General features: G+C 43.6%; 1 protein-coding gene across 8 annotated transcripts in view; it reads left to right on the top strand.

Moving 5' to 3' along the window:
- The first annotated feature begins 1136 nt into the window (after window positions 1-1136).
- celf2 (cugbp, Elav-like family member 2) overlaps window positions 1137-26124 on the top strand; it is a 200219-nt gene continuing 175231 nt past the window's right edge. For all 8 annotated transcript variants that reach the window (XM_054624840.1, XM_054624838.1, XM_054624835.1 and 5 more), the window contains exon 1: window positions 1137-1316. In XM_054624840.1, the coding sequence (XP_054480815.1) occupies window positions 1264-1316 (53 nt within the window). In that variant the 5' untranslated portion in view covers window positions 1137-1263. The remainder of the gene's footprint in view (window positions 1317-26124) is intronic.

Here is a 26124-nt window from a genome sequence, read left to right as displayed (position 1 = left end):
GTTTAATTGTGGTTTTATCATTTTATTGCACATTAATCTAAACTACTTAATAGTTTCATTTTCTTCCAAATGATGAGTCTAAAGCTGCAAAACATTGAAAATCCTCCTCAAAAGAGGTTCAAGCCTTAGAAATGAAGGCTGAGGTGGACACTTTTTTGCAGTGTGCACATTTTTACAGCGTGCAAAGGGGGAAAAAGGTGTGTAAAGTCTATTCCCCCAGGTGTTCTCTCTTTTAAAAAAAAGATGGGTAAATTAATTGTGGTTTTATCATTTTATTGCACATTAATCTAAACTACTTAATAGTTTCATTTTCTTCCAAATGATGAGTCTAAAGATGCACTTATGACTTCTGGTGACTAGTAGTTCTCTTGAATACCTATGTTGAATACACTTCCTGTAATCCTTTGGATCGTCTCTAAATGACTGTAATGTAATGTAATGTAATGTAATGTAATGTTGCAAAACATTGAAAATCCTCCTCAAAAGAGGTTCAAGCCTTAGAAATGAAGGCTGAGGTGGACACTTTTTTGCAGTGTGCAAGGGGAAAAAGGTGTGTAAAGTCTATTCCCCCAGGTGTTCTCTTTTTAAAAAAAAGATGGGTAAATTAATTGTGGTTTTATCATTTTATTGCACATTAATCTAAACTACTTAATTATTCTCCTTAGTTTCATTTTCTTCCAAATGATGAGTCTAAAGCTGCAAAACATTGAAAATCCTCCTCAAAAGAGGTTCAAGCCTTAGAAATGAAGGCTGAGGTGGACACTTTTTGGATGTGTCCACCTCAGCCTTCATTTCTAAGCTTGAACCTCTTTTGAGGAGGACACTTTTTTGCAGTGTGCACATTTTTACAGCGTGCAAAGGGGAAAAAGGTGTGTAAAGTCTATTCCCCCAGGTGTTCTCTTTCTCTCTTTTTTAAAAAAAGATGGGTAAATGGGTTTCCTAGGTGGGGTTTACCCTCCTCTACTGTACCGACTGGAAACAGAGGACCGGAGGAAGAGCAGAGACGCGTCTGCAGAGGGGGCGGAGGGAGAGAGAGAGAGAGAGAGAGAGAGAGAGAGAGAGAGAGAGAGAGAGAGAGAGAGAGAGAGAGAGAGAGAGAGCTGTGACAGCGCTCATCACCCACTGAACAACCAGGACGGGTTGCATCCGAGCGATCGCTGCCATTCGCAGACGGAGTTTACAGCCTTTGCGCCGCTTTTTCTTTCGATCTTTTTTCTGCCGCACCCCCTCCCTCTCTCCCGGTGCTGCCCAGCCCAGTCGACCATGGTTTCTATAATTTCAGACCTGGACCCACTGAAAAGCTGGAACGTGTTAAGGTAAGCGCACACGGTCGGTTTCTCCACAGACATCGCCATTGTGAACAGGGGAGGAGGAGGGGGGAGAGAGATAGCAGAGAGGTGATAGAGAGAGACAGAAGAAGGGCTGTGTTTTTTTTTTTTTTTTTTTTTTTTTTTTTTTTATTATCTTTGGATGAAAATCAGGGTGGGACGCGGCTCAGGCTGCCCCCAGTTGGAGCTCCGGTTCCGGCGCTTGCGGTGCGTAATTACGCACGGATTGCGGCCGTTTTGGCTGCTCCACTTTCTACTTTCCTCTTTCTCCTCTCCTCTCTCTTTCTCCTCTCCTCTCCTCTCTCTTTCTCCTCTCCTTTCTCCTCAAGCCTGAAGCATGCCAGCCTCTCCACGTCCATCTCATTAACCCCCCAACCCACCCCAACCCAACCCAGTCGGTGCTGCCCTCATCCCCGCCACCATCACCATCACCATCACCTCCCGAGCAACTTCCTCCATTCCAGTGTAGAAGTGAGAAGAACACTCATTTATCACACACACACACACACACACACACACACACACACACACACACACACACACACTCCTCCTCCCTCCCTCCCATGCTGATTTTGTCCCTCAAAAAATGTTAGCCAGATATATATATATATATAAAAAAAAAAAGAAAAGTGTTATGCCCCTCCAGGAATTTCTCTTGAAGCATTGACTCCTCATGGCTGAGCGCTGTTTAGAGAACATTTCAATTTCATCCTCAGAGCTGCAAAAAAAAACAACCATGTTTTTCAGCAGCAACACAGACATTAACTACTTGGCCGACTTGATTCTCCTCCTGAGGTCAAAGGTGAAACTTCTCTCACCTTGAATCAGCACAGCTCATAGACTCACAGGCAGCACGCGAAGGCTCCGTGTGTCTCTCGGATCCTGCAAATCACTCTGAATACATTCACTGTCATTAAGCATCTCAGCAGAGAAGCCTATGAATTTAAAAAGCTTTGAGTTTAAAAAAAAAAAAAAAAAAAAAAAAAAAAGTCCTTGTCCCTGAATATTTCAGCCATTTGATAAATAAGTCATTATTCCCCCGACGGACTCGGCGACTATCTCACATTCTATTCTGGGAACGTGGAGAGGAGACAGAACCCTCAAGACCCTCACAGTATTCTTTTAATGCTGCCTCTCCCCTCTTTTATCACTTTATTCCCCCCCTACACCTCTCTCTCCCCCCATCCTGTCCTCCATCCCACCGTCATTATGCACAAATCCAAAATAGAAAATGAGTGGAGTAATGTGGAGCAGGCATATTTCAGCAAACTGCTGATGGACAAGAAGGGGGGGGGCTCAATGATGTCATATCCAAACAGGCAGTGGTGACCATCCAGACTGAGAAAGAGGACGTGCAGCTGACCCGACACACACACACACACACACACACACACACACACACACACACACACACACACACACACACTCATAAATAGCTGCAGTTTCTCTGCGGACACACACTCGTCTATCTGCTTAATGGGGACACATCTCCTGGCAGCATTCAGTAATGCTACTTTTAGCTAATTTATGCGCTCATAACGAGCTAATAATCAACATTTTGGCCTCTTTGACAGCCATGTTAGCTTTAAAGTCCAAAGGTCAAAGGTCAAGCATGAGTTACATGCAGAATAAATAGGCAAACTTTTGCAAAGGAAATCCGAAGAGAGTTTTCTTTTTGTTTTTGTTCTCGTCGCCTTTCGAGGGTTTCCGATTCTTCGTTTGGAAGGAAAGGAGGCAAAAGAGGATGGAAGGAAGGATGTGAAGGAGGGAGAGAGGATTATTTACCTCCCCTCCGTCTCTCCTCTCTCCTCTTTATTAAACCGTTGTCATTCCAGATAAGAGGCTGGAGCAGCTGTCCCTCTCCAAAGACGCCGCATCTTAATAAAGACCAGCTTACCGCCGGCCCGTCACTCACACTCTCTCGGGGGTCACACACACACACACACACACACACACACACACACACACACACACACACACACACACACACACACACACACACACACAAATGAGCGCTCACGCCCACAAACACACTTCTCAATCATTTATGATAATGAAGCAGCTCGGCGCCGTTCTCTCTGTCGTTCTCTGGCGTAATGAGACTCACCTCCGTCACGCTCAGACACACACACACACACACACACATCATAAACAGCATTAACAAGTGTGTGTGTGTGTGTGTTATTGTTGTTGTCGAGCCCCAGAATTAGTTAATCAAAGGGAAGCGATACGTAGCACACAGTTGGATATCATTTTTCTAAATTCTAACTCCAGACGGCGATCCAGTCGACCTGCAGAGTTTCGATAATCGTCGCCTGCCGGTCAGATTTAGCAAAGATTCTCAAACGAGGACATTGTGAAGCAAACGGCGTCGTTGCGCATGAAAGATGAGACGTCGCCGCTGTAACACAATCAGCCGGCGTGATATGCATATTAGCACAATTAGCTGATTAATGCGGCTCTGTGGAATTTGATTTACTTTTGAGCGCAATGAGGAGTCGATGCAAGTGACAAATGTGTGTGCATGCATGTGTTAAAGCAAGTGTTATCATACGCCATCTCTTCTGTCTCATGCAGCGTGTCAGCACACACACACACACACACACACACACACACACACACACACACACACGTGTACGAACACACACTCCAGAGACGGCGCAGAGGACGGATGTTAGAAATCTGTCCGTGCCTCTCGCGGTGCACGTCACATATCTGAAGTGCAGTTCAGTTATGCCATAATGAGAAACAGCATGCATATTAATTCCATCTGATTACATCCAGCCACCACACACACACACGCATGGAGAAGGCGAGGTGTGTTCTGGATTCGATTAGGGAGGGGGGAGAGAGAGAGAGAGAGAGAGAGAGCTCAGGTTTTTATTCTATTACTGTCTGGTTAAGTGGTTGCTGGATGTACAGAGACAGGAAGTTAAAGATGAGAGTGTGTTAAAGAGAAATACGACCAAACTGGTTGAGGTGTGAAGTGTTTTTAATGTAAATGTGAAAACAACTCCTTGTGTCCACTCTTAAAAAAAAAAAAAAAAAACTAAAAAAAAAAAAAAAAAAAACACATTCCTCGTCCGTTCTCGCCGTCGACCAATCATCATCTAAATCACGCCGGTGTGCCGTCCTGCAGCTGGAGTGGGCTCCGTTGCGGAGGCTGGAGGAGACGGAGGGGAGGGGAGGGGAAGGGAAGAGCGAGGGGTGGGGGAAAGAGGGGGCTTGACCTTTGACCCCGCTGTGTTGGTTTTAATTAATCCACTTAAAGGAGTCCGTCGGCTCGCATTGTGTGTCGCTTTATGTCCCGACGGACGGCGAAGAGAGGCACAAATCCATCGGCCTAATTACCAAGACCACTGTTTGAATCTCTAAATCCCCTCTGATAGTGTGTGTGGTGCTTTATCTGGAAGCCAGACCTTTTTTTTTTTTTTCTCCTCTCTGCTCAGGATTATACTGGTTTAACTAACGGGTTGGAGTGAAAGGCAGTGACTGATATTTCCGGCCTGAAGCTGCAGATGGTCGGGGTTTTATCTTTTAAATTGGAGCGTTTTTGGTGCTTAGAAATGAACAAAGTTTAACTTTTTCTTTCTTGTCGTGTTGTAAAAAAGCATGTTAAACTCTCACGTCAAAAACAGCTATGAATCAAAATCCACTATTAACTTGATATCTCTGATTTTGGAAAACGTCCCTCTCCATATTCCCTTTCCATCCGTTCCATCGCGAACCTTTTCAGACGTAAAAATGAAGCTTATCTCTTTCTGTTATTTCTGATACTTTTTCCATGGAGATGAGGTCGGCCGGCCCTGATTGGCTCCCCTCATCACCTGCGTGTTTGCAGCTGAATTTGATGCACGTGAACGCTGACACTGTTTCAGCCGTGTGACGGGATTTATTCAGGGAGGAAACACCTTCGAAGTGTTTTCGGCGCAGGTCGCGGTTCTTCAGGAGCTGAGCTTCTCTCCCCCCCCCGAGAGCACCGGAGGCTGATGTTGGTTGTTAGGAGAAAGAACACAGACTGTACCTCACATTTTGATTTGCAGGTTAAAGTTTGGTCACCTTTTGTGTGTTAAAGTAATGTTTTACAAAACAATCGTATTATTTGTGACGTTTTTTTATGCAAACGGGATCACATATAAAACGATGCCATGCAGGAAAGAAATCCGGGTGACAAGTGTTAATGAAAGTGATGGCAGCAGGAAGAGGAGGGTGGGGGGGGGGGGGGTTAGTAGCCGGGCGGACCCAGAATTCACTCTCTGCTTCCCACCGCTGTCAATCAAAGCTTTGTGTCGGGGCGGAGAACAATACCGCATTCAGCATCCGAGTGACGGAGGCGGACGGGGCGGGCAGAAGGAGGAGAGGGGGGAGAGAGGGAGAGGGAGAGAGGAGAGGGGAGAGAGGGGAGGGGGAGAGAGGAGAGGGAGAGGGGAGAGGGAGAGGAGAGGAGAGAGGGAGGAGAGGAGGGAGGGGAGAGAGGGAGAGAGGGGAGGAGGGGAGAGGAGGGAGGAGGAGAGAGGGAGAGGAGGGAGAGGGGAGAGGGGGAGAGGAGAGGGAGAGGGAGAGGGGAGAGGAGAGGGAGAGGAGGGAGAGAGGGGAGAGGGGAGAGGGGAGAGAGGGAGGAGAGAGGGGAGAGGGGGGAGAGGAGAGGGGGAGAGAGGGAGAGAGGGAGAGGGAGAGAGGGAGGAGAGGGGGGAGGGAGAGGGGAGAGGGAGGGGGAGGGGAGGGGAGAGAGGGAGAGGGAGGGGAGAGGGAGAGGGGAGAGAGAGGAGAGAGGGAGGGGGGGCTGAATTCCTCTCGAAAACCCTCTGGAATCAGCGAGAGATAATCACATAGTTGAGGCGAGAGTGCGTCACAAAAACACAAAAGAGACGGAGGAGAGATGACAGAGAGGGGAAGACTAGAAATTATAGGAGAGAGGAGGAGGAGGAGGAGGAGGAGGAGGAGGAGGAGCAGTGCATGTAGGCCAGACTCTTCCAGGTGTGTGTTGTTGTTGTTAAGCAGACGGTGTTTCTTTAAAAAAGTTTGATCCTGTTCGGTCGATGCCACCTCTGATATGACAGTTCTGTCTCCTGTCTGTTTTGGGATTTATAGTGCTAGAAGGTTACATGTGCTTAAGTATTGTGCTTTAGTATATGGATTATCATCATAATCGTTGATTTCTGCAGATTCTTTTCTCAATTAATCATTAGTTTTGTTTAAAAAGATGTCAGAAAATGGGGTAATAAATGTTAATCGATGTTTCCCAAAGACCAAGATGACATCCTCAAATGTCTTGTTTTGTCCACAACTCAAAGACAGTCAGTTCACCGTCACAGAGGAGTAAAGGAACCATAAAATACTCACATTTAAGAAGCTGGAATCAGAGAATTCTTACATTTCTTTCTTGAAAAAAAAGACTCAAACTGATGGATTAATCATTGCAGCTCTACTTGAGTAAATGTTTGAGGTACTCTGGTACATTGTTCTTTTTACTCCACTACATTTATTTCACGGCTGTAGTTACTTACAGATTTACAGACAAAAGAAACGCTGATCTCATGGAGCCTATTTGCATTTTAATAGATTAAAGAGCTGCATCTAACAATTGTTTTTTATTAGGAGATGATTTGACAAATTATATTAAAAGTTCCTTAGAAATATGTTTATCAAGTTGGCTTGTTTTGTCCCAACGATACATGTGAACCAAAAGTTATTCTGATTACCATCAAATAGAACAGAAAAAAAACTTTTGACGATGAATCGATTATTAAAGTTTTCACTCATGTATTATATCTCTTGCCTCATATCTATTGATCATTTCAGCTGTACAAAAGTATATATAAAGTTGTTAAAATGAACTCAACATTTAAATGCTGGCTGTCTCGCTCAGAGATCAATAATCACTATGAGGGTTTCCATCTGACAGTCTTCTACAGCCGACGTGGAGAAGTTCACACGAGGACACGTCTCGTCTCATGATCAGTCTAGCAAGCAGCAGCAGCAGCAGCAGTCATACATTCTGCTGTTTCCTGTGTGAAAAAAGCACCTTTACTCTTTTACCCAGAAGGTTAATGTTTTGTTTCATACGGTTATTTTTGTTTTGTCAGCATTGGTGGGCAGATTCTGCACACGTAAGCATGGGAAATGTTGATTATCTTTGGTTTGAACGGAGAGGCTTTGTCATATTTTATGTCTCGTGTTGAAAGCAAAAGTATCTGAGTGAAGATACACACATTTTAAAATATATATTGAAATACATGGAAGTCTCCTCCTGCCATAAAGGTCAGAACCATCATGTTGTTCGGCCTCTGCGTGTGTGTTTCAGCTGCAGCGCTGCATCAGTGTGTGTGTGTGTGTGTGTGTGTGTGTGTGTGTGTGTGTGTGTGTGTGTGTGTGTGTGTGTGTGTGTGTGTGTGTGTGTGTTTCTGTCCCATCCTCTGCATTTGTTGCCATACTCAGTATTCATCGCGTTTGATTTCTTCCAAAAGTAAGATTACCCACCGCAGGCTTCTAGATCACACACACATGCAAACACACACCTACACACATGTACACACACACACACACACACACACACACAGAGGACACTGACCGTCTCTTTAATAATATTTGTGACTAAAACAACAGTCTCTGCCTGTCATGGCTGATACCGCGGCAGCAGCTACACTTATTCTTCTTCTTTCTTTTCCAAACAAAGATGAGCTTAGTCAACAGCAGCGGCAGGGATTTAAAACGATCTGCGAGTGTGTGTGTGTGTGTGTGTGTGTGTGTGTGTGTGTGTGTGTGTGTGTGTGTGTGTGTGTGTGTGTGTGTGTGTGTGTGTGTGCATACAGACAGTGCATAAGCAGTAGGCATGAGGTAATGTGACTCCATGTAAAAATCCAAAAGGCTTTTTATTACTTTATTTTATTTTTATTTTAAATTTTTTCTTTTTTGTCGTTTAGTTTCGCATTGTTTTGTTTTCATTTTTTTTTTGTTTCTGTGTCTTTGTCTTCTTTATTCCAACCTTGTCTCTTCCTTTGACTAAGCTTTATTTTTTCATGTCCTTTTTTTTGTCTCTTTCTTTCTTTTTTTCGTCCTTTTGTGAAGCCAATTTGCTTTTTACCTTTGATTCATTTTTTATCCCAATTTAAAAACTGCTCTATACGTTAGCCTCAGCACACATACAAGCATCCAACACACACACACACACACACACACACACACACACACACACACACACACACACACACACACACACACACACACACACACACACACACTCTTAACGCCATTGGCCCAACGTGACAAATCTGTTTAATAATGCAACACCTGGAGCTCGGCACTCTATCTCTCTTGTTCACACTCTCTCTCTCACCTTCACCAACCGTCTCGCTCTCTCCTCCTCACACACACACACTCACACACAAACACAAACACACAAACAGAGAGACACACACACACAGAGAGACACACACATACACTAATCATTCCCTCTGGCTGTATTTAAGTGCAGTACTTTGTTACAGTCTTATTCTCACGACGGTCAGGCCCATAAAGAAGCTTTATACCTGCGTGTGTGTGTGTGTGTGTGTGTGTGTGTGTGTGTGTGTGTGTGTGTGTGTGTGTGTGTGTGTGTGTGTGTGTGTGTGTGTGTGTGTGTTGCCCCCGGTGACTCACAACCGCCTTTGTGCCGTATGGCTTAAGACACACAGGAAGTAAAGAGTCGACTCTCTCCTCCACCTTCTGTCTTTTCATCCCCTCTTCTTTCTCATTTCGAAACGTCTCCTTCACCTCTGAATCACAGCTGATTTTCCTCCGGTCTCTTCCTCCTTTTACTCCCAGTGATCCTCTACAAGCATGTAACCAGGAGGGGAAAGAAGGGAGAAGACGAGGGAGAGAAAGAGAGAAGGGTGGTGGTGGTGGGGATATGAGGGGAAAATAGATCTTGTCTGAATAAATAAACAGCTTTCGCTTGCAACCGAAACGGAAAGCTTAGCAGAGTAAAGGAGCAGGAGGGATGGGGGGGGGGGGGTGAGAGGGGGTGAGAGGGGGTGAGAGTCAGCGAAGGAAAGGAAAACATTGGCACTCTTCCCGGTGAAAATAATAAAAAAAATAAAAGGGGGAATTAAATCTCTTTGTGTGTGACTGATGGATGCTCAAAGTGAAGCCAAAGAAGAAGAAATGCAGACAATGCATGACCAAAGTCCAAATGAAAAACTGACCAATCAGAGCGAGTGTTTGGTTTAGTGAGGATCCCGTCGGTCAGCCTGGAGCTGTACCAGAGGCTTCATGTGCAGGAAAACACTGCTCTTCACATCGATGCAAATGTTCTCCATTTATTGATGCTTTTATTTTTGCAAAAGGGACATAATAAGTTATTGATATTTATGTTTAAGCTAATGAATGAGGCATTTATAAGATAAGATAATCCTTTATTAGTCCCCCAGCGGGGAAATTAGCAGGATTACAGCAGTAGAGAGGAAAGTGCAAACAAGAGACATAAGTATAAAAAACAAGATCAAAACAAGTATTATAAATAAGTAATTACACAGTAAATAATATTAAATAAGTAAGTAAAAAAGTAAAAAATCCACAATAACTAAAATATTATATATACAGACAGAATAATGGCCTTACATTGAACAGTTATATTGATTTATGATGGTTATGTATTGTTGACATTATGGAGAAGATGCTGTTTTTATTGGATAAATTGGAAAAGTATGCATTATTGTGAAAACTGTCTTTGGTTCTAAAGGGTTTCATTGCCCCACGGTCTTAAATATACTGTAGCTTTTTCTGAATGAGGTTTGGCGTGAAAACGCTCGAATTTCAAAACGTGCTGAGTCGCCGTACGAAGTGTCGACCGTCAGCACCTTCACATCCCAACGAGCTTTCAGAAACCCGCGTCGGTCACACTGCAGAGGGAGGAAAATATAGGGGAGGATGAGAGAGGGGGAGCTAATGAATTATGGGTGGCCTGTGAATAAAGAGAGAGAGAGAGAGAGAGAGAGTCTGCACTCTGTCTTCCTCCTCCTGGGTTGTGGAAGTGTCCCGCTGCGAGTGTTGCCATGCAGATGGTGACCCGGGAGGGAGGGGAGGAAAAAAGAAGGAAGAAAAAATAGAGATGAGAAAAATAAGTGGAAATAGAGAATGGAGCATTGCTTTTTTAATTTTATTTTTTTTAAACAAACTGTACAGCTGATTGGCTGCAGAGGATTCACAGTCAAATCACTAAGAACCCAGATTCAGTGAGGAGGGTTGGGGTCAGAGGTCACGGGCTGGGGGAGTCGAAGACATCGACAGACTAAGCAGAGCAGGAACACAAAGTTTCACCTTCACAACTTGGTGTTTTTCTTGAAGAAGATCAAACTGGAACTTTTGCAGTGTTAAAAGGGAACAACGCTGCTGCAGGGTGGAGTCCATAGAACAGGAATTCTGTATGATGTAATAACCAGAGCTGATTGGCTCCAGACTCTGAGTCATTCTGTGTGTGTGAAATAAAGAAAAATCCCCTTTTTTACATTGTCATTGCTGGGCATTAGCTGTTTAACTTGTACAAAAATCACATATTTATCTTTACAATACATTTAAATTGGCTTTAAATGGCTTCATTTCTTGGCTGATTTTGATTTAAAGGGAAAAACTTGCTTTGTTTTTACGTATTCAGTTCTTGTGCACATACTTTTGGGTATCTGGAGTTCCTACTAACTCACAAACTGTGAAATTACATGAACAAGTCTGTTTTTTTTGTGCTGCAAAGATCAGAAAACATGTGATCCAACAAGCCAATCAGATTTGACTCCCCTTCATATGTCACATGCAGGCTCATTACTTAAGAACTACCATTACAAAGGTGCAATTCTTTTCCCACAAGCCAATCAGAACAGAATAGGCTTTTTTCGGACCGGCCTCTTAAAGAGACAGGCGCTAAAACAGAGCGTTTCGGACAGGATTGACCCATCCATCCATCCATCCATCCATCCATCCATCCATCCATCCATCCATCCATCCATCCATTACCGCTGCAGCTCCCTCCGTCACCCCCAGACCTGCTCTTCTTCTTGTGTTATGCTTTTGCTATTGTTGACTCCCCTGAGATGTACCAGTCATGTTTGTTAAGGGCTGATTGGGTCTCCCAGCAGAATCTCTGTTGCTGTGCAGATTCTCTGAGAGCTCCCTTAAAGAGTCTTAACTGTGTAACAGTTTGCTTTAAATGGTCACTGCCTCAATGGAAGCTCCTCTGACTGAACGGTGTAAATGTGAGCTTTGCTTCCTCCTCCCGTTCTTTTCCTTCTTGTCTTTTCTTAATGCAGCTGTTTTATGTTTAAAAGGCACGATGACTGCTAGCTCGGCCTATACCAGCTACTGTATATCGTCCCGTCACATGATCTTAAGGAGACTCTATGCTGGACAATATCAGCATACATATAACTCAGCAATCATCACCTGTACATGACCAACAATTCCTACAGTCTATAATTGCACCCCTGCAAACATGCAATGAAGACGCTGTACTTTCCATTTGCACAAGACGAGCAATGACTCAACTGTTTCTTCTCCTTTCACCTCAACATTGGAGATTTTAGGCTTTCAAAACTAGCTGATGGAGTTTCAAAGAACTCACAGTCATCAAAAGACATTTCTAGACACAATTGGGCAAGTAACACACTTGACCAATTGTGTTGTATTGGTTTATTATATTATTATAGGGTGCTGTTCTTTTGTCCAACCCCTGCACTTCCAAGAAAAGAACCATCGATTCGTGCAAAAATAACTTCACTGCAACAAACTTTTTAAAGCAGTAAAGAATTGAGAAGTGAGTTGTTGTACTTCTGCTTGGCCTGGCTGAATTTGGATCTAGAAGACCTAAAGAGAGGGGTGAGGGGGTGAGGGGGGGGGGGGGGGGGGCAGACGGTGTTACCGCAGCTGCAGAAACAGTGTGTGTTTTATGGAAGTGGACTGTTGCTTAATGTTCTGCTCACAGTCAGATGACTCAAGAAAGAGCCCCGGAGCCATCATGGTCATTACATCTCAAAGTGTGTGTGTGTGTGTGTGTGTGTGTGTGTGTGTGTGTGTGTGTGTGTGTGTGTGTGTGTGTGTGTGTGTGTGTGTGTGTGTGTGAGTGAAACGGAGATAAAGACAGACGTGCATATGAAGTGGGAAGCAGAGACCTCCGTTATTTCTGTAGAGTTTAGTGTCAAACAGATTGAGGATATTCATAAGCACATTTAAAGCACTTATAAGGACATCGCATTTGCTGAAGACTTATGCAAACCATAACCACTACATGGCTTACCATAACCCTAATATTACATTACATTACATTACATTACAGTCATTTAGCAGACGCTTTTATCCAAAGCGTTTTCAGCCTGCGCCAAATATTAACCAACAATCAAGTCTTAACCTTAAAATGTAAACGGCCACCTTGTGCGTTATGTCCCAAAACGGATGCAAGTCCCCACAATGTCAGTAATTCAACCACACACACACACACACACACACACACACACACACACACACACACACACACACTCAGCGTTAGCTGTAAATCCTGCCCTTGCAGCCTTGAGTGTATTTCTAGCTTTTCTTTCTTGGAACCTTGCTTATTTCTGTCTCCGATTCTTTCTTTTTCTTTTCTCTCAGGACCGTGCTGCCACTGTTTTAAACAAAGCATCTTTGGATCTTTTGTCTGCCTCTCTTTGACATAATCCTGGTGTCTGTTGCCGTGGTTACACTGTCTTAATGTGCCATTGATGTTACTGTATGCATTAAAAAAGCAATCACTGACTCCGGGCAAAAAAACTTGTGTCTCTCTGTCTGTTTGTCCTTTTCTAAACGAGGATGCACTTTCTTATTGTTGGGATTTAACTCATAGTGGGTTATTGCAACTGATTCAGGCTGATTTATTATACTGTTTTTCACGATATTCACAGTTAAATATGTTTGTTTTCATGCTGTATAATTCACAAAATGTTGACGCCAGAGTGGAAGCCTCTTAAAAGTACTAGGCCAAGGCCATCAAGACGTGAAAATGTACAGTTAGACAATCACGGCTTCCGATGCACAACCAGTCTGGTATTAATTAAATTAATTACTGAATGTGTAACCAAAACAGATTCATCGCAGTAATCCCAGAGTGTGTACAGTGTCAGCGTGTTGGGGTCATATCTCCTGGCTGAACACGCAGAATGTGGAGGCAATGAGCTCCGGCACAGCGACATTATGACAACACTTCATCTCGTCCCCTCGACGCCGAGCTTTGGAAGACGGCGGTAATTTGGAGGAGATGTTTTTTCGAGGCCTTGGGTTCTCGCTGGCGTTCCCTGGTGCGCCGCAACATTAAAGCGAGACTGGAGCGTGAACGTATGGCCGGCTATTAAATGGCAATCACACACAGAAGAGCTCTTTTTATAGACGAACACATTTCTGCTTAATAGCTCTCGGAGCAGAGTCGTCCAAATATGACATTGCAAATGAAAGCCCTCCGAGCGCCAGCGCTTATTAAAATCTTCGCCGAAATCTTTCAATTTGTCAAAAAAAAATGTACGTGACGTGAGTCAGAATGAAATCTGGATTTGCAACCCTGAAGCCCTCAGCTTAGTTATGTGATCGCGCTTTAAACAGGCCCAATTATGATATTTTTTAAGTTACAGTTACAACATGTTTACATGCGTTAATGCTCATAATCCTCCTTGTTTTTCTCATCATGGCTGTCCTGCAGCATCTCTTCTCACCCTCTCTCTGAAACGCTCCGTTGTAACGCTTGCTCCTCCCTCCAGAAAGCAAAGTCTGCTCTGATTGGTCGGCTAGCCCGCTCTGGTGTGATTGGTCAACGTTTCACGTTTCAAAAAACTCTTCCTCCAGAGCTTCAGCTCCGTCTCTCTCTTTTGTTGTTTGAGGGCCAAACTAACCTAGAAAGAGTTTTACGTCACTTCCGTAACATTATGACCTCATAAAGTTACATTGTGACATCATAAAGTTACATTATGACCTCATAAAGTTACGGAAGTGAAGGAGAGAATTCAATGGAGCTGTTTCAGGAGCTCAGGAGCTTCTGAGGGGGAGGGTAGCTCCTTTTAGGCGTGGACTTCAGGTTTGACACTCTACGGACCTTTTACATGTAAAAAAATATATATAACACACTAAAGGAGAGGGAAAAGTGGAAAAGCATAATAGGGCCACTTTTAAGGTTTCACCAGTCGTTTTGTGCGTCAGGGGTGTCTGGCTTCCTCTAATAGTGTCATGCATAGTTAGCTCGCCGTGGACGGTGTTCCAGGCGGTTAGCGGCACAAGCTAGGCCCGGCGGCGGCGCTGCAATCTGGGGAACCTTTCTCGTCCTGAGGTGACTGGAACCAGTCGCCCCCCTAATGTCTGCTTGAGGGCGGAGTTAATGTCATCACCGGGCCCCTCTGCCAACCCCCCCCGGGAGTCCCGCACCACCCTGCCCCCATTAATTTCAAGCGCTACTCATATCCTTGCCCCCCCCCCCATCACTCAGCCCCCTCCCCTCCTTCCATCATCGTCTTGGTGCGCCCAGCCCAATCTCGGCGCTCTCCCCGGCTCATTTTGAGCTGTAATTGGACAGGAGTCCTGGGGGACAGTCGACAGCACGCCCCAGCGCCTCGCATCCCGTCTCCAGAGTGGAAACGCGCCCCGGCCACGGTCGATAAGCAGCCCCCCCGCTCAATCCAACATTCCTTACTCTGCTAACTTTCAATGGGGCGAATGACAGAGCTTCGCTTTGGAACCAGTGTTCCTCTAAGAGTCCAAAATAGGCCCCGCAGCGAGGTAGCATCACCATTATGTGTCAGGAACCTCCAAACTTCTTCAATTCTTCAACCTCCAATTTTCTTAAACAAGTGAGCACATTTTCTAGTGCTTCAAAAATATTTCACCCTGTTTCATTACATTACATTACATTACAGTCATTTAGCAGACGCTTTTATCCAAAGCGACTTACAGGACTTACAGGTTTCCAATTGTTTAAAATTATTTTTTCATCATCAATCTTGCATTGAACAAACAGTACCACTCTCTAATAATCCACACTTTATGAATGTCTTATTACTTGTAACTAATGGCTTTATAAATGGTGTATAAATAGTCTGCTAAAAACTATATCAAGTTATGTTAGTGGGGGATTAACAGTAGGAAAACCTGGCAACCAAACAGTTTTAAATGACAATATAAACCATTTACAAAAGAAATTATAAATACATTTTTGCAGACATTTTCCTGTGCAGACCTGAGACCCTCAAACACAGAGATCTACAGCCATAAGTGCACGGACATGTGAGCGATGTCCTGTATCCTCATGCCAGACAACATCTTATTACATTCATCCAGTGATCAGGCACCAACATGATCCTGCTTTTCTACCGGATGCCATCAGTCTCTGTCTTCACACACACACTCTCCGACAAACACACACACACACACACAGTGGTATATATCTGACGGTGGTGCGTTTTGGATCTCTTCCCCGTGCCAGCTTGTCCCCGAGCAGCATTTGTGCTGGTAATCCGTCACATGAGCCCGTCTCTTCAGAGGCGCAGGAACATTTGGAGCTGCAGAACTGTGGAGAGGCCGGAGATAAACACCCCGAAAAGCTTCCTCTCTTATTGCCCCGCGGCTCAATCCCAACTATCCCGAATCTCTGTCCTTATCTCCTCTGCTTTTTATTGCTGAAGCTTGACGGGCACTTGACAGTTGAGAGGAATTGCCCCTTGGAATCCGGCCTGCCGTCGGCCATCACTGAATACCTGCAGCTCCCCCCAGAGGCCGGCCCGCTCAGGTTGAACATTTTCTTTCAGTTCGTGTCGGTTTCTGAATTCCGCCGTGATGATGAAGTTATTTTCTTTTTCTCCCACCTTCTGTTTCGTGCTGTAGAGCTCTCAGACGATCTCAAAACATCAAGTTTCATATAATCATTCTCACCGCTGACCTGCCCTCTCCGAGGCTCTGTGACAATTACAGCTGAATACCTGATGAGTGTGTGTGTGTGTGTGTGTGTGTGTGTGTGTGTGTGTGTGTGTGTGTGTGTGTGTGTGTGTGTGTGTGTGTGTGTGTGTGTGTGTGTGTGTGTGTGTTTGCCTGTTACCAAGTAGAAGAAGGCAGGCGCTGAAAGTGTGTGTCGGCATCCACACGCCAGCGGATGAAAGCGGCGGCGCCGTTAATAATTGAAAGAGTACTTAACGACAGGAGCGCTGCCCTCGCAAGACAGCTTTTAATAACCAGGAAGGTTTCATATTTCTAGTTCTACTCTTTTTCTTTTCCCATCTGTGCCCCCCCCCAACCTCCTTACCACACCCGCCGCCGCCGCCTCCCCCACACCTCCGGCCCGCTCCTCTTTTCTCCAACAGAAGCTCCATCTCGGCTCTATTCACAAGGAGCAAAGGAACGCCGCTGAAGACGCATCCGTCTGCCTTTTGAAAAACATAGTGGAATAAAAAGGTGTGCGTGTCCATGTTTGTGCATGTGTATTGACACTATTAAAATGCCTATTGAAAGCGAAGTCGATTTATTACGTCTTCCGCATTATTCCTCCGTCCCCGCTGTCTAGTTGAGAGATATGTATTTGTTTATGGAGGCGCTCCGTCTCTGCTCTTAATGCGCTCGCCGCTCACCCTCATTAATTCGCTTGATGGTCTTTGATTTGCCGGGCATCACTAAGTCGCATTAAGAAATGTATTTTCCCCGGCTCTTACTTAACGACGCTTCCAGAACCAACGCAATTAAATGCACATTTAAATGCTCCAAGGTTCTCCCTCCACGTCTGTGAGTGGAGACGGGCGATTGATTGGCGCCCTGCAGGAATATTAAGCAGCAAAGGAAAAAGGTGATGCTGAGCTTTTTTTTTTTTTTTTTTTTTGCCCGTCTTTAGTGCACTTTCTTTTTGATAGCATAGCACTCGTTCTGATAATAGGAAGCTAATAAAGGCTTTTAATGTTGTATTGTATTCAGGGGACACTGTCATGACTAATTGTTGTGCAATAGTGGGGGCTTAATGGGATTTTGATCTCATCCTGGTTTGAAAATATTCACCTATGTATTCATTTTCTGAACATGCTAAGTTTGTATTGACCTTGTTCACTCGTCTCCAAGCACAAAGCACTTTAACACAAAAATATCTGCATGGATGGAGGGCATATAGATTGTTAGTAGGAAAATGTGGTTTCTTGTTATTTGGGTGAACTGGCCCTTTAACTATAATGGAAAGCTGGAGTCTTTTCCCTTATATACTGGACATATCTTCAAAATCTGGGCAGACCAGCGTCTTCTGTCCACCTGTCTGGCATAAATCTGAATTTAAAGAGCCATCCAGAGACTTTGCAAAATGAAATATTAGATACATAAACATTGGCATTAGTTAAAGTATTCTGACCCACCTCAGCGTTGATTTACCTCGACTCCACCACGGGAGGCTGCTCCTCAACAGCTGGCTACCTGTATGGACTGCTCATTGCATATATACACAGACAAACTTTATCTATAACCTCCGTCTCTCTTTGGGGCATTTGGTTCCTGCAATTCTGTGCTCACTCATCTCATTTGCATGTATCCATACCTCTGGAGCTCTGCCGCTGAATGGGACTAATTGAATAGTTGATCACATATAAATCTAATTAGTCTGGTTCAGTCGTGGTCATTGTGCGCTGAATTCATTTCTTCTGTCTTGTTATTGTGTTCTCTCAGGCCGGAGGCTGTCAGAGGCCCCAGATGGTTTACTATAGCTAGCGCCGCTGATCTAACCCCCCCCTTTTGTCTCCGGATCAGACTTCCATATTGCACTCTGATCACAGCTCTGACAGAGTGAAAGAGAGAGAGAGACAGCAGAGTGGAAACAAGGATCAAGAGGTGGTGTTGGAATAGAAGAAAAAAAAAAAAGTTAGGGAGAAAAGGAAGAAAGAAAGAGGCAGAGAAAGATGGGACCATTACCGTCGAGGGTGATCATCACCATATCCGAGTTTTCCATGAAAAGGCAACAAGTGGAGCCTAATGGGAAATATGCAGATGTATGCAAATGTGTGTTGGATGGGTCGCCCAGAGGCCCAGTGGGAGATTAAAGCTCTTCGGGATGGAGAGGGCTGTGGAGGAGACTCTGAGCTCAATGCTGCCATATTAAACAGAGCAAACCGACCCATCGCAGGCCTTGTTTTCAAGCTCATCACCATTAATCTCACAAATAGATTTGTGCTGATGGCAGCGGACTCTAAAGTGATCCGTCAGACCATATTGGTAGCCACTGAAGTGACCCGTGATGGACAGCTTTAATTTGATAGTATCTTTGGGGGGAAGATGGAGACCGAGTTCTTTCATTGTTGTACTACGATATCGGATGTGGTTACCGTTACCCTCCGGGGCCCTCCGTGTGGATTTGATGGATGAGATCCCAGCGCCGCCATTTCACACCCTTTCGGAACAGTTGATCGGCCCAAAGTGACTCCGGCGGAAAAGAGAATGAGACGGAGAGGGCAGAGGCGGAGGCAGTTAAGACTCTGGCTCCAAGCTCTCCACCATTCACGCTCCACTTCCACATTTGATCCACGGCAGTCCTTCCACCTGAGTCGGCAGCTGCCAGAGAGATACAGACGGGTCATCTGGGGATACAGAAGTAACCCAGAATGCCCCATAAGCTCTCGAGTAAGTTAAGTTAGTGTTTTTACAGACGTTTACAGACAGATTTCTCAGACCGGCAGGTGGAGCACTTGTAAGACCTGGATGGGCCCCAAACACTAGCGATTGATTTGATAAAACGTCAAACGTACAAACCTTTGAATGCAAATATAACATTTTTATTTATTAGTATGAAAACTTGGAATGAAATACAAACCATTGTCAAGCGTGGTTAAGATCTGGAAATTTGCAGACTTTTCATATGTCTAAAAATAATGCATTATAAAAACAAAACAATGGGTTTTATGTCTATAATGCATTATAAACAAAATAATGGGTTATTCATAGCAATACCGCTTAATAACAATAATCAACAGATTATAAAGCATTTGAAAATGGCTTATAAAGTCATGTGTCATATTATTTCATTATTGGTGGTCATCCACTGATATGTTTTGTTTTGCAAATAGTATTATCATTACTATAGTGTGATAAAAAAACAATCTTTTTATAATCTTGATATACTTTTTTTTAATTTTAATGAAAGTTATAATGAAGTATAAGATACTCTAAGTGTTCATTTGAGTAATTCATAATTACTGGTGAGTTACCACCAGTTATGAAGTATTACAATACCCGACTTTATAAGTCATAATCAAATGCTTTATAATTTGTTTTATTATTATTAACATTTATTAGTGCTTATAACTAGGATTGTTCACTACTATGAGCAGATTATAATGCATTAAAGACGTCATATAAAGTATTAACAAAAAGACAATTAAATAAACCACCTAATCTCCTCACTCGAATGCCACCATATGCTCCATTTCCTGCATCGCCACCAAACATGTGCATCACCACAGAATCATCCCATAAATCCTAAAGACACAAGGCTGCTTCGTTTCTGGCCAATCTGCCAGATATTTCCAGTATGTGTCCTTTGGCCTTTTTTGGATACAGTGTCCTGACTGAAGTACAGTATGTGCTAGCTCTATACAGGGCCACCCTCGTCTTAAAGCATGCATCAGCAGGTGTTACGTCTCAAATGTTCACATCCGTCCCGTGGTATTTGACAGCATCGTAAATCTGCCATTTACTGTACATACCATCCCACCTCTGAGAGCGCCTATAAATCAATACTTAATTCTCGCAAGCCATGTGAAAGACTCTCTGGATTCTTTCTCGTATATATAAAAACTCCAGTGTTTTGGTCCTCAGAGCTTTATCAAGTCACGACAAGCAGAGAGGGCCGTGAAGTGCTCGGGTTATCACGGGTCAATTGCAGCTCTCTTAGTCTGGTTCTCTTGAACCCTATTAGAGCAGAGCAGCGACGAGTCTTTGTTTCATGTTGGATGTTAGCCTGGAAGTATCAGCTTAATGGGTTCATACTGAGAAAGCTGTACGGGCCTCTGTGACAGACAGCACAGCTGGACTTTAGCACCCATATAAATTCTCTTAATGCTCCACCACGGATCACCTTCCCTCCATGAACTTTCCTAAAAGCCTCTCCAGTTGGTTTTTGAGTCTTTTGCATGGACTGCAGTTGGAAATGACTTGGTTTGGGAACTGACAGTGGAAATAACCTTGGCTTGCCTGATTCTGTCACACTGATCTCCGAGTCTCTCTTCGCATCAGGACGAATCGGCACACGCTCTCATTGCCTCGTCCGTTTTCAAACTTACACAACCGCTTCATTCTTCCCCCAAAACAACGTCTTGTTTTTTCTTACTTTTTGGAGCATGTTGTCACGAAGTTGTAGTGTTTTTTTGGGAGGCCTTGGCCGTTTCCATGGAGAAAATCAAACAGTGATGATTAATCCACGAGGCCCAGGTTCAGGCTTGGAGCCAGCTGCTGATTAAGGCTATTACTTTATAACCATGCACTGCTGCTTTTCTAGGAAAACTCGGAGCATGACATATACCAATAAAGACATCTTTACAAGAGCTAATGGTGTGTGTGTTGGGGGGGGGGGGGGCTGTTAAGCAGATGAGAGGTGCTTCAGTTTGAGTGTGTGTTTCTGTGTGTGTTTGTGTGGCAGTATGATAAAGGCTGACATCCCCCTGAGCTTCAGACCACTCTGTCTGGACGTGCTCTTGCACCGCCGCCTTCTTTAATGGTATTCCTCTGCACATATACTCTCCGTTGCATCCATCCATCCTTTCATCCCTTCGGTTCTACCTTTACTTTATCCCCTCTGACTTTCATGGCCCTGTTGTTCGTCCAGCTGTAATCAATCCAGGAGTCCTGGGTGGTTTGGATGAGAGCTTTTTCTGTGTCCTTCGTCTTCAGTCCGACTATCTGTATTTCGTTGCAGTGACAATAGTCGTCTCTCCGTCCAAATACTCCAGGAGTTATGTATTGGATTTTTATTGCCTGAATGGAGAGACTTTTGTAAACGTACTCAATACTGGAAAATAAAGTTTTTAACAGTTCCTTCAGGCAGGGAGGGTTTTTTTTGTCAATAAAGTTACACAATAAATGTCAAGAGAAGTACATTTGTCAAATAAAAAGATGTGACATTTCCAGCCAGGAGCTTTCAGTGAAATGACTGTCCACTGCAACTTCCCCAGAAATGTCACAACCCTTTTTGGGGGCCGACGGGACGAGAGATCTGGGTGGGATTCTTTCTTTCTTCCTCTTGGGTGCATTTAAAAACATGTTGCAATGTTTTTAAATGCAATGACCACAGACTTTCTTTGACTTCCTTTTGCAGTTCTTAGGCCTAGTCATGTGTACAATTTCCACACATCCTGTATGTTTCTTTCTTGACCGTAACTCATCGATACAATCAGCCACATAACACTTTTAGAATTACATTTGTATGCATGTCAATGAGTCACAGTTTTAACACACTAACATTAGTGTTGTAATGTAATGAAGTAGACTTTGAGAAGGGGCGGAGCCAGAGGTTTTAATCATTCTTGCTCAGTCCAACACTAGTGATGTTCGGGTGATCCCATTCACATCAGCTGTATGCACTATTTAAATCTTTTTTTAGAAAATAGAATGACTTAACATTTGTCTCATTTGGTATAAACATGATAGTTACCAAAGAAAACTGTCATCCTTTAGAGCTATTTTGTAATTGTTCTCCATTGTGAAACCAAAAAGATGACAAATTTTCACTCCTGCAACATAAAAAGATGCAGAAATTATCTAATGTTACTACTACTTTCTATAACATAGTTAGGGTTTGAATTTGGTGTACAGTAAACAGCATTACTAAAAACCTGTTTTTAGATACTTTGCTGGAGTAGAGTAGTAACAGAATAAATGTTCAACAGACGAGTCAGAGAGGGGAAATGAACCAAAGTTGATTGTATTTTAAAAACCTAGAAGAGTCGGGCTTTTGAGAAAACATTTTAGAGGCTGGAGCATAAAAGAGGAGATTAAAACTTTAGAATAAGATCCATTTAGTCCACTCAATATGCAATGTATTGCTGAAATACAGCAAAAGAAACCACTGTCATTTTTCATTTGTCATAGTTTTATCTTGTTCACTTGACATTTTGACTGAAGCATTATTAATGTCAAGGCCAATACCATACCATGTCTTTCCCTTTTATCCGGTGACGACACTCCTTTATCACTAAACCTACAACATGCACTCTTTTGTCCGCCTGTCATTTGTTTTTTGGCACTTCCCTTCCTCTCAGCTTTGGTTATCTAACTGTACGCAGTCTCCTACATGTGAAATTGAGCAAGCCCCCTACAGACGCACTCGTAGGGCTCTGGAGTGGGACTCGTCCACCAAGTGGGGCTAATTATGCAAATCCATGCCTCATCCTCAATGGCTAGGGTCAGAGCTGTGATATTAATGATTAAGGAGCGATAGCGAAGGCAGAAGGGAAAGAAAAAAGAGGGATTGTGCGGTGAGGCTAAAGGATTAGAAGGAAAAAGGCTCATTTTTCACATACACCCCATGAACCACATGTACAGTACATGTGTGTGTGTGTGTGTATGTTCGTTTTCCTCTCTGAGATGTGTTCAGCAGGGGGAAGAATCAAGCCCTTTATCTCGCAGCAGTCATCGCTTCCCGTTTCCACAGCGACGCGCTGCCGCGTAGAGCTGCAGCATCTGGGTCATATCCGTAGCGACCCCGGAACCCTGACAGGCCGCTAATCTGAAGTCACAGGACGCAGCAGGGCAGATTCTGTTCTCTCTTTTCTGTGTGCATGATCTTTAATGCCTTTTCCTCCAGAGGACCACATGCCTCCACAGAGATAAAAAAAAAATTGAAAAAAAAGAGTGAGCAAATTCCATCAAAGTGAGAGACATTTATTGAACTTCCATATGGGGCTTGGATTTAAGAATAAAGTTATGAATTTAGATGAAGTTTAACGCTTCTGTGGATGGCAGGTTTCATGTTAACATTTGAGGAAAACGCAGTCTTTGATGATGGTATCCTTCTGGCACTGTCTTAGAAGTGAGAGAGTCTGAGAAGAACTATTAGCGACTCTCGGGCTAGATGTAGCAGGAGTCATGGTGATTTCTCAAAGCTGTGCAGTTAGCTTGTTAGCTTGAAATGTAAAAAAACAAAAAAAACACATAGCAATGATAGTGCATTGTAATTGAGTAATTGAGCTAGCATAATCATTTTCCAGTGTTGTATTAGCCCAATAGCCTATTAAAACGTATTCATGCTTCAAGTATAAGCTAGGTGTTTTATATGAACAAGTGCATATGCAATGAAGAGCTAGTCCATCTCGTTATGTTGCCCACGTGTTTGTCTTCGTTTAGAGATAGCTGTTGGCTAGCTAGCTAAACTGTTTACCAAAACAATGTGCGCAGCAGTAGAGCCGAAACCTGATTTGAGCTCATGGGAAAAATCATGATGGTTGCATTGAATTTAGCTGAATATGAGACAATAAAAATAGTCCAAAAGAGTCTCTTCTCTTGGTCTGGATATGGAGCTCTGCAGGCTTGTGTAAATATATTCTCATGTACAATCTGCAATGTTGAGCTACAGTCCCTTAAGGCCATGCAGAAGATTAAGAGAAAGCGTTTTTTTAGGTAACACTCTTAGAAATAAAGGCTCATAGGAAAACCCCTTTTGGTTACTCGTAGAACCTTTCAAAAGGTTACACCTGGAACTCTTTCAGAAAGTTCTACCTGGAACTCAACATATGGGGTTATACTTGAACTATATGTGGAAGGTTCCACCAAGAACCCTTTCTGGAAGATCTATCCAGCACCTTCAAAGGGTGCCAACAAGAATCCACACAGGAGGGTCCACTGAAAACCCTCCTATATTCTAGGGGTTTTATCCAGAACTGAAAAACTTCAGCCCGTCAGTGATACTTAACCACTTTCCAAAAAGGAATTTAAGCTACCAGCTGAAAAGTGATATGTTCCGTTCTAAGTTTTAATAATAGTGAAGCCATTTGAGTGGCCGCAGAAGGCAATAATTTACCAAAGCCATAACACAAACTTTGGCTTCTGTGGTTCCCAAAGTGCCAATCTTTCCAAGCCTGGTTTTTCCTTCTCACTCAGGGAATAAGTGTAGCGGCTCAAAGTTCCTCACCAGCTCAGTATTAGTAACACCTGTGTGTGTGTGTGGCAGCAGAGCGGTTGAACATGTGTTAGCAGAAAAATCCCCTCCCCTCAGATAGTTGAGGGTGTCTACGTCTCATTTAACGAGAGTGTAAAGTGTTTCCTGCACCGCTAACTCACGCGGGGCTCCAGTCTGTCGGTATCGGATCTCGGAGTTAGCGCCGTTAGCGTCGTTAGCTTGGAGCTGCTGAAACCAGAGCCCCCTCTGTGTAAACCGGCTGAGCCCTCGTGAGTCCAGAAACACTGCCAAAAACTAAAGCAGGCCAAATCCTCCTCTCGTCTTCCCCTCCTACTTACTCTCTGTCGATCCTCTTCCACCCCCACCCCCCTGTTGTCCCCCTTTTTTTCCCTCTTCCCCATTCCCCAAGCATGAGCAATTCACAGTTAATTCAATTTTCCCCCGGCCGGGCTCACATGGGACAGCATTGGAATTCCGGTTTGTCATGATAAAATGATTACACGGCATTGTGTTTCTCCGGGCGCCTCCCAGCGCATTTATTAGAATCTGTCAGTGTCGATGTAGATCGGCCGAGCCAAAGTGCACGTCTCCGCCTCCTCGCCTCCTCGCCTCCTCGCCACCACCCGCTTCCCCTCCCCTCCCGCAACTGGTTATTCCTTATGAAATACGTCGCTCCTGGCAGATGCATAATCTGATTACATCCGCTAGATTAAAAATATATTGAATTTTTCCCGCCTTGTTCTGCTCTCATCTTCTCACATTTTTTTAACCCCTCATTCCCCACTTCTTCTTCTTCTTCTTCTTCTTCTTCTTCTTGCTTCTTCTTCTTCTTCTTCTTCTTCTTCTTCTTCTTCTTCTTCTTCTTCTTCTTTCTTCTTCTTCTTCTTCTTGCTTCTTCTTCTTCTTCGCCACAAAGGAATACTTTCCTTTATTCCAGTTACTTTATTATCTAGGGTTTGACTGATGACAGCACTGGCCTTTTTTTTTTTTTTTTTTTTTTTTTTGGGAAATATATATGGGACAATCATCTTCCACCCCCAAAGAAAGAGACGCAGTAGGAGAATGTTTCTGCAAAGTAACGCTACCTCCCCGCAACTGGTTATTCCTTATGAAATACGTCTCTCCTGGCAGATGCATAATCTGATTACATCCGCTAGATTAAAAATATATTGAATTTTCCCCCCCTTGTTCTGCTGCGCTCTTCTTCTCACGTTTTTAACCCTTCTTCTTCTTCTTCTTCTTCTTCTTCTTCTTCTTCTTCTTCTTCTTCTTCTTCTTCTTCTTCTTCTTCTTCTTCATCTGCTCTCTTTTTCCTGCTCGCCATAAAGGAATACTTTCCTTTTTTCCAGTTGCTTTATTATAAAGGGTTTGACTGATGACAGTGCTGGCCTTTTTTCCCCCTGTATATATATATATATATGGGACAATCATATCTTCCAGCTCCAAAGAGACAGATGCTGATATTATAAGTTATATCTTTAATATAAATAAAAGAAAACAAATTGTGGTGGTCTCTGTATTCCAAAGGCTTTTCCACACTGCCTGGAAAACACTTCTGGTAGAGGAAAGATAATCAATTTCGCAGCGTTTCATACAGTGTAAAAACCATATTTGGTCAAACTTTAAAGAGACTCAGTAGGAGAATGTTGCTGCAAAGTAACACAACTTATTTTTAGTCGCTTAACCAGCAACAGTGAT

This window comes from Anoplopoma fimbria, chromosome 23 (genome assembly GCF_027596085.1).
Source record: "Anoplopoma fimbria isolate UVic2021 breed Golden Eagle Sablefish chromosome 23, Afim_UVic_2022, whole genome shotgun sequence".
In the NCBI taxonomy this organism is placed as follows: Eukaryota; Metazoa; Chordata; class Actinopteri; order Perciformes; family Anoplopomatidae; genus Anoplopoma; species Anoplopoma fimbria.
The sequence above is the reverse complement of the archived record's forward strand: the minus strand, read 5'-3'. Positions and strand labels throughout refer to the sequence as shown.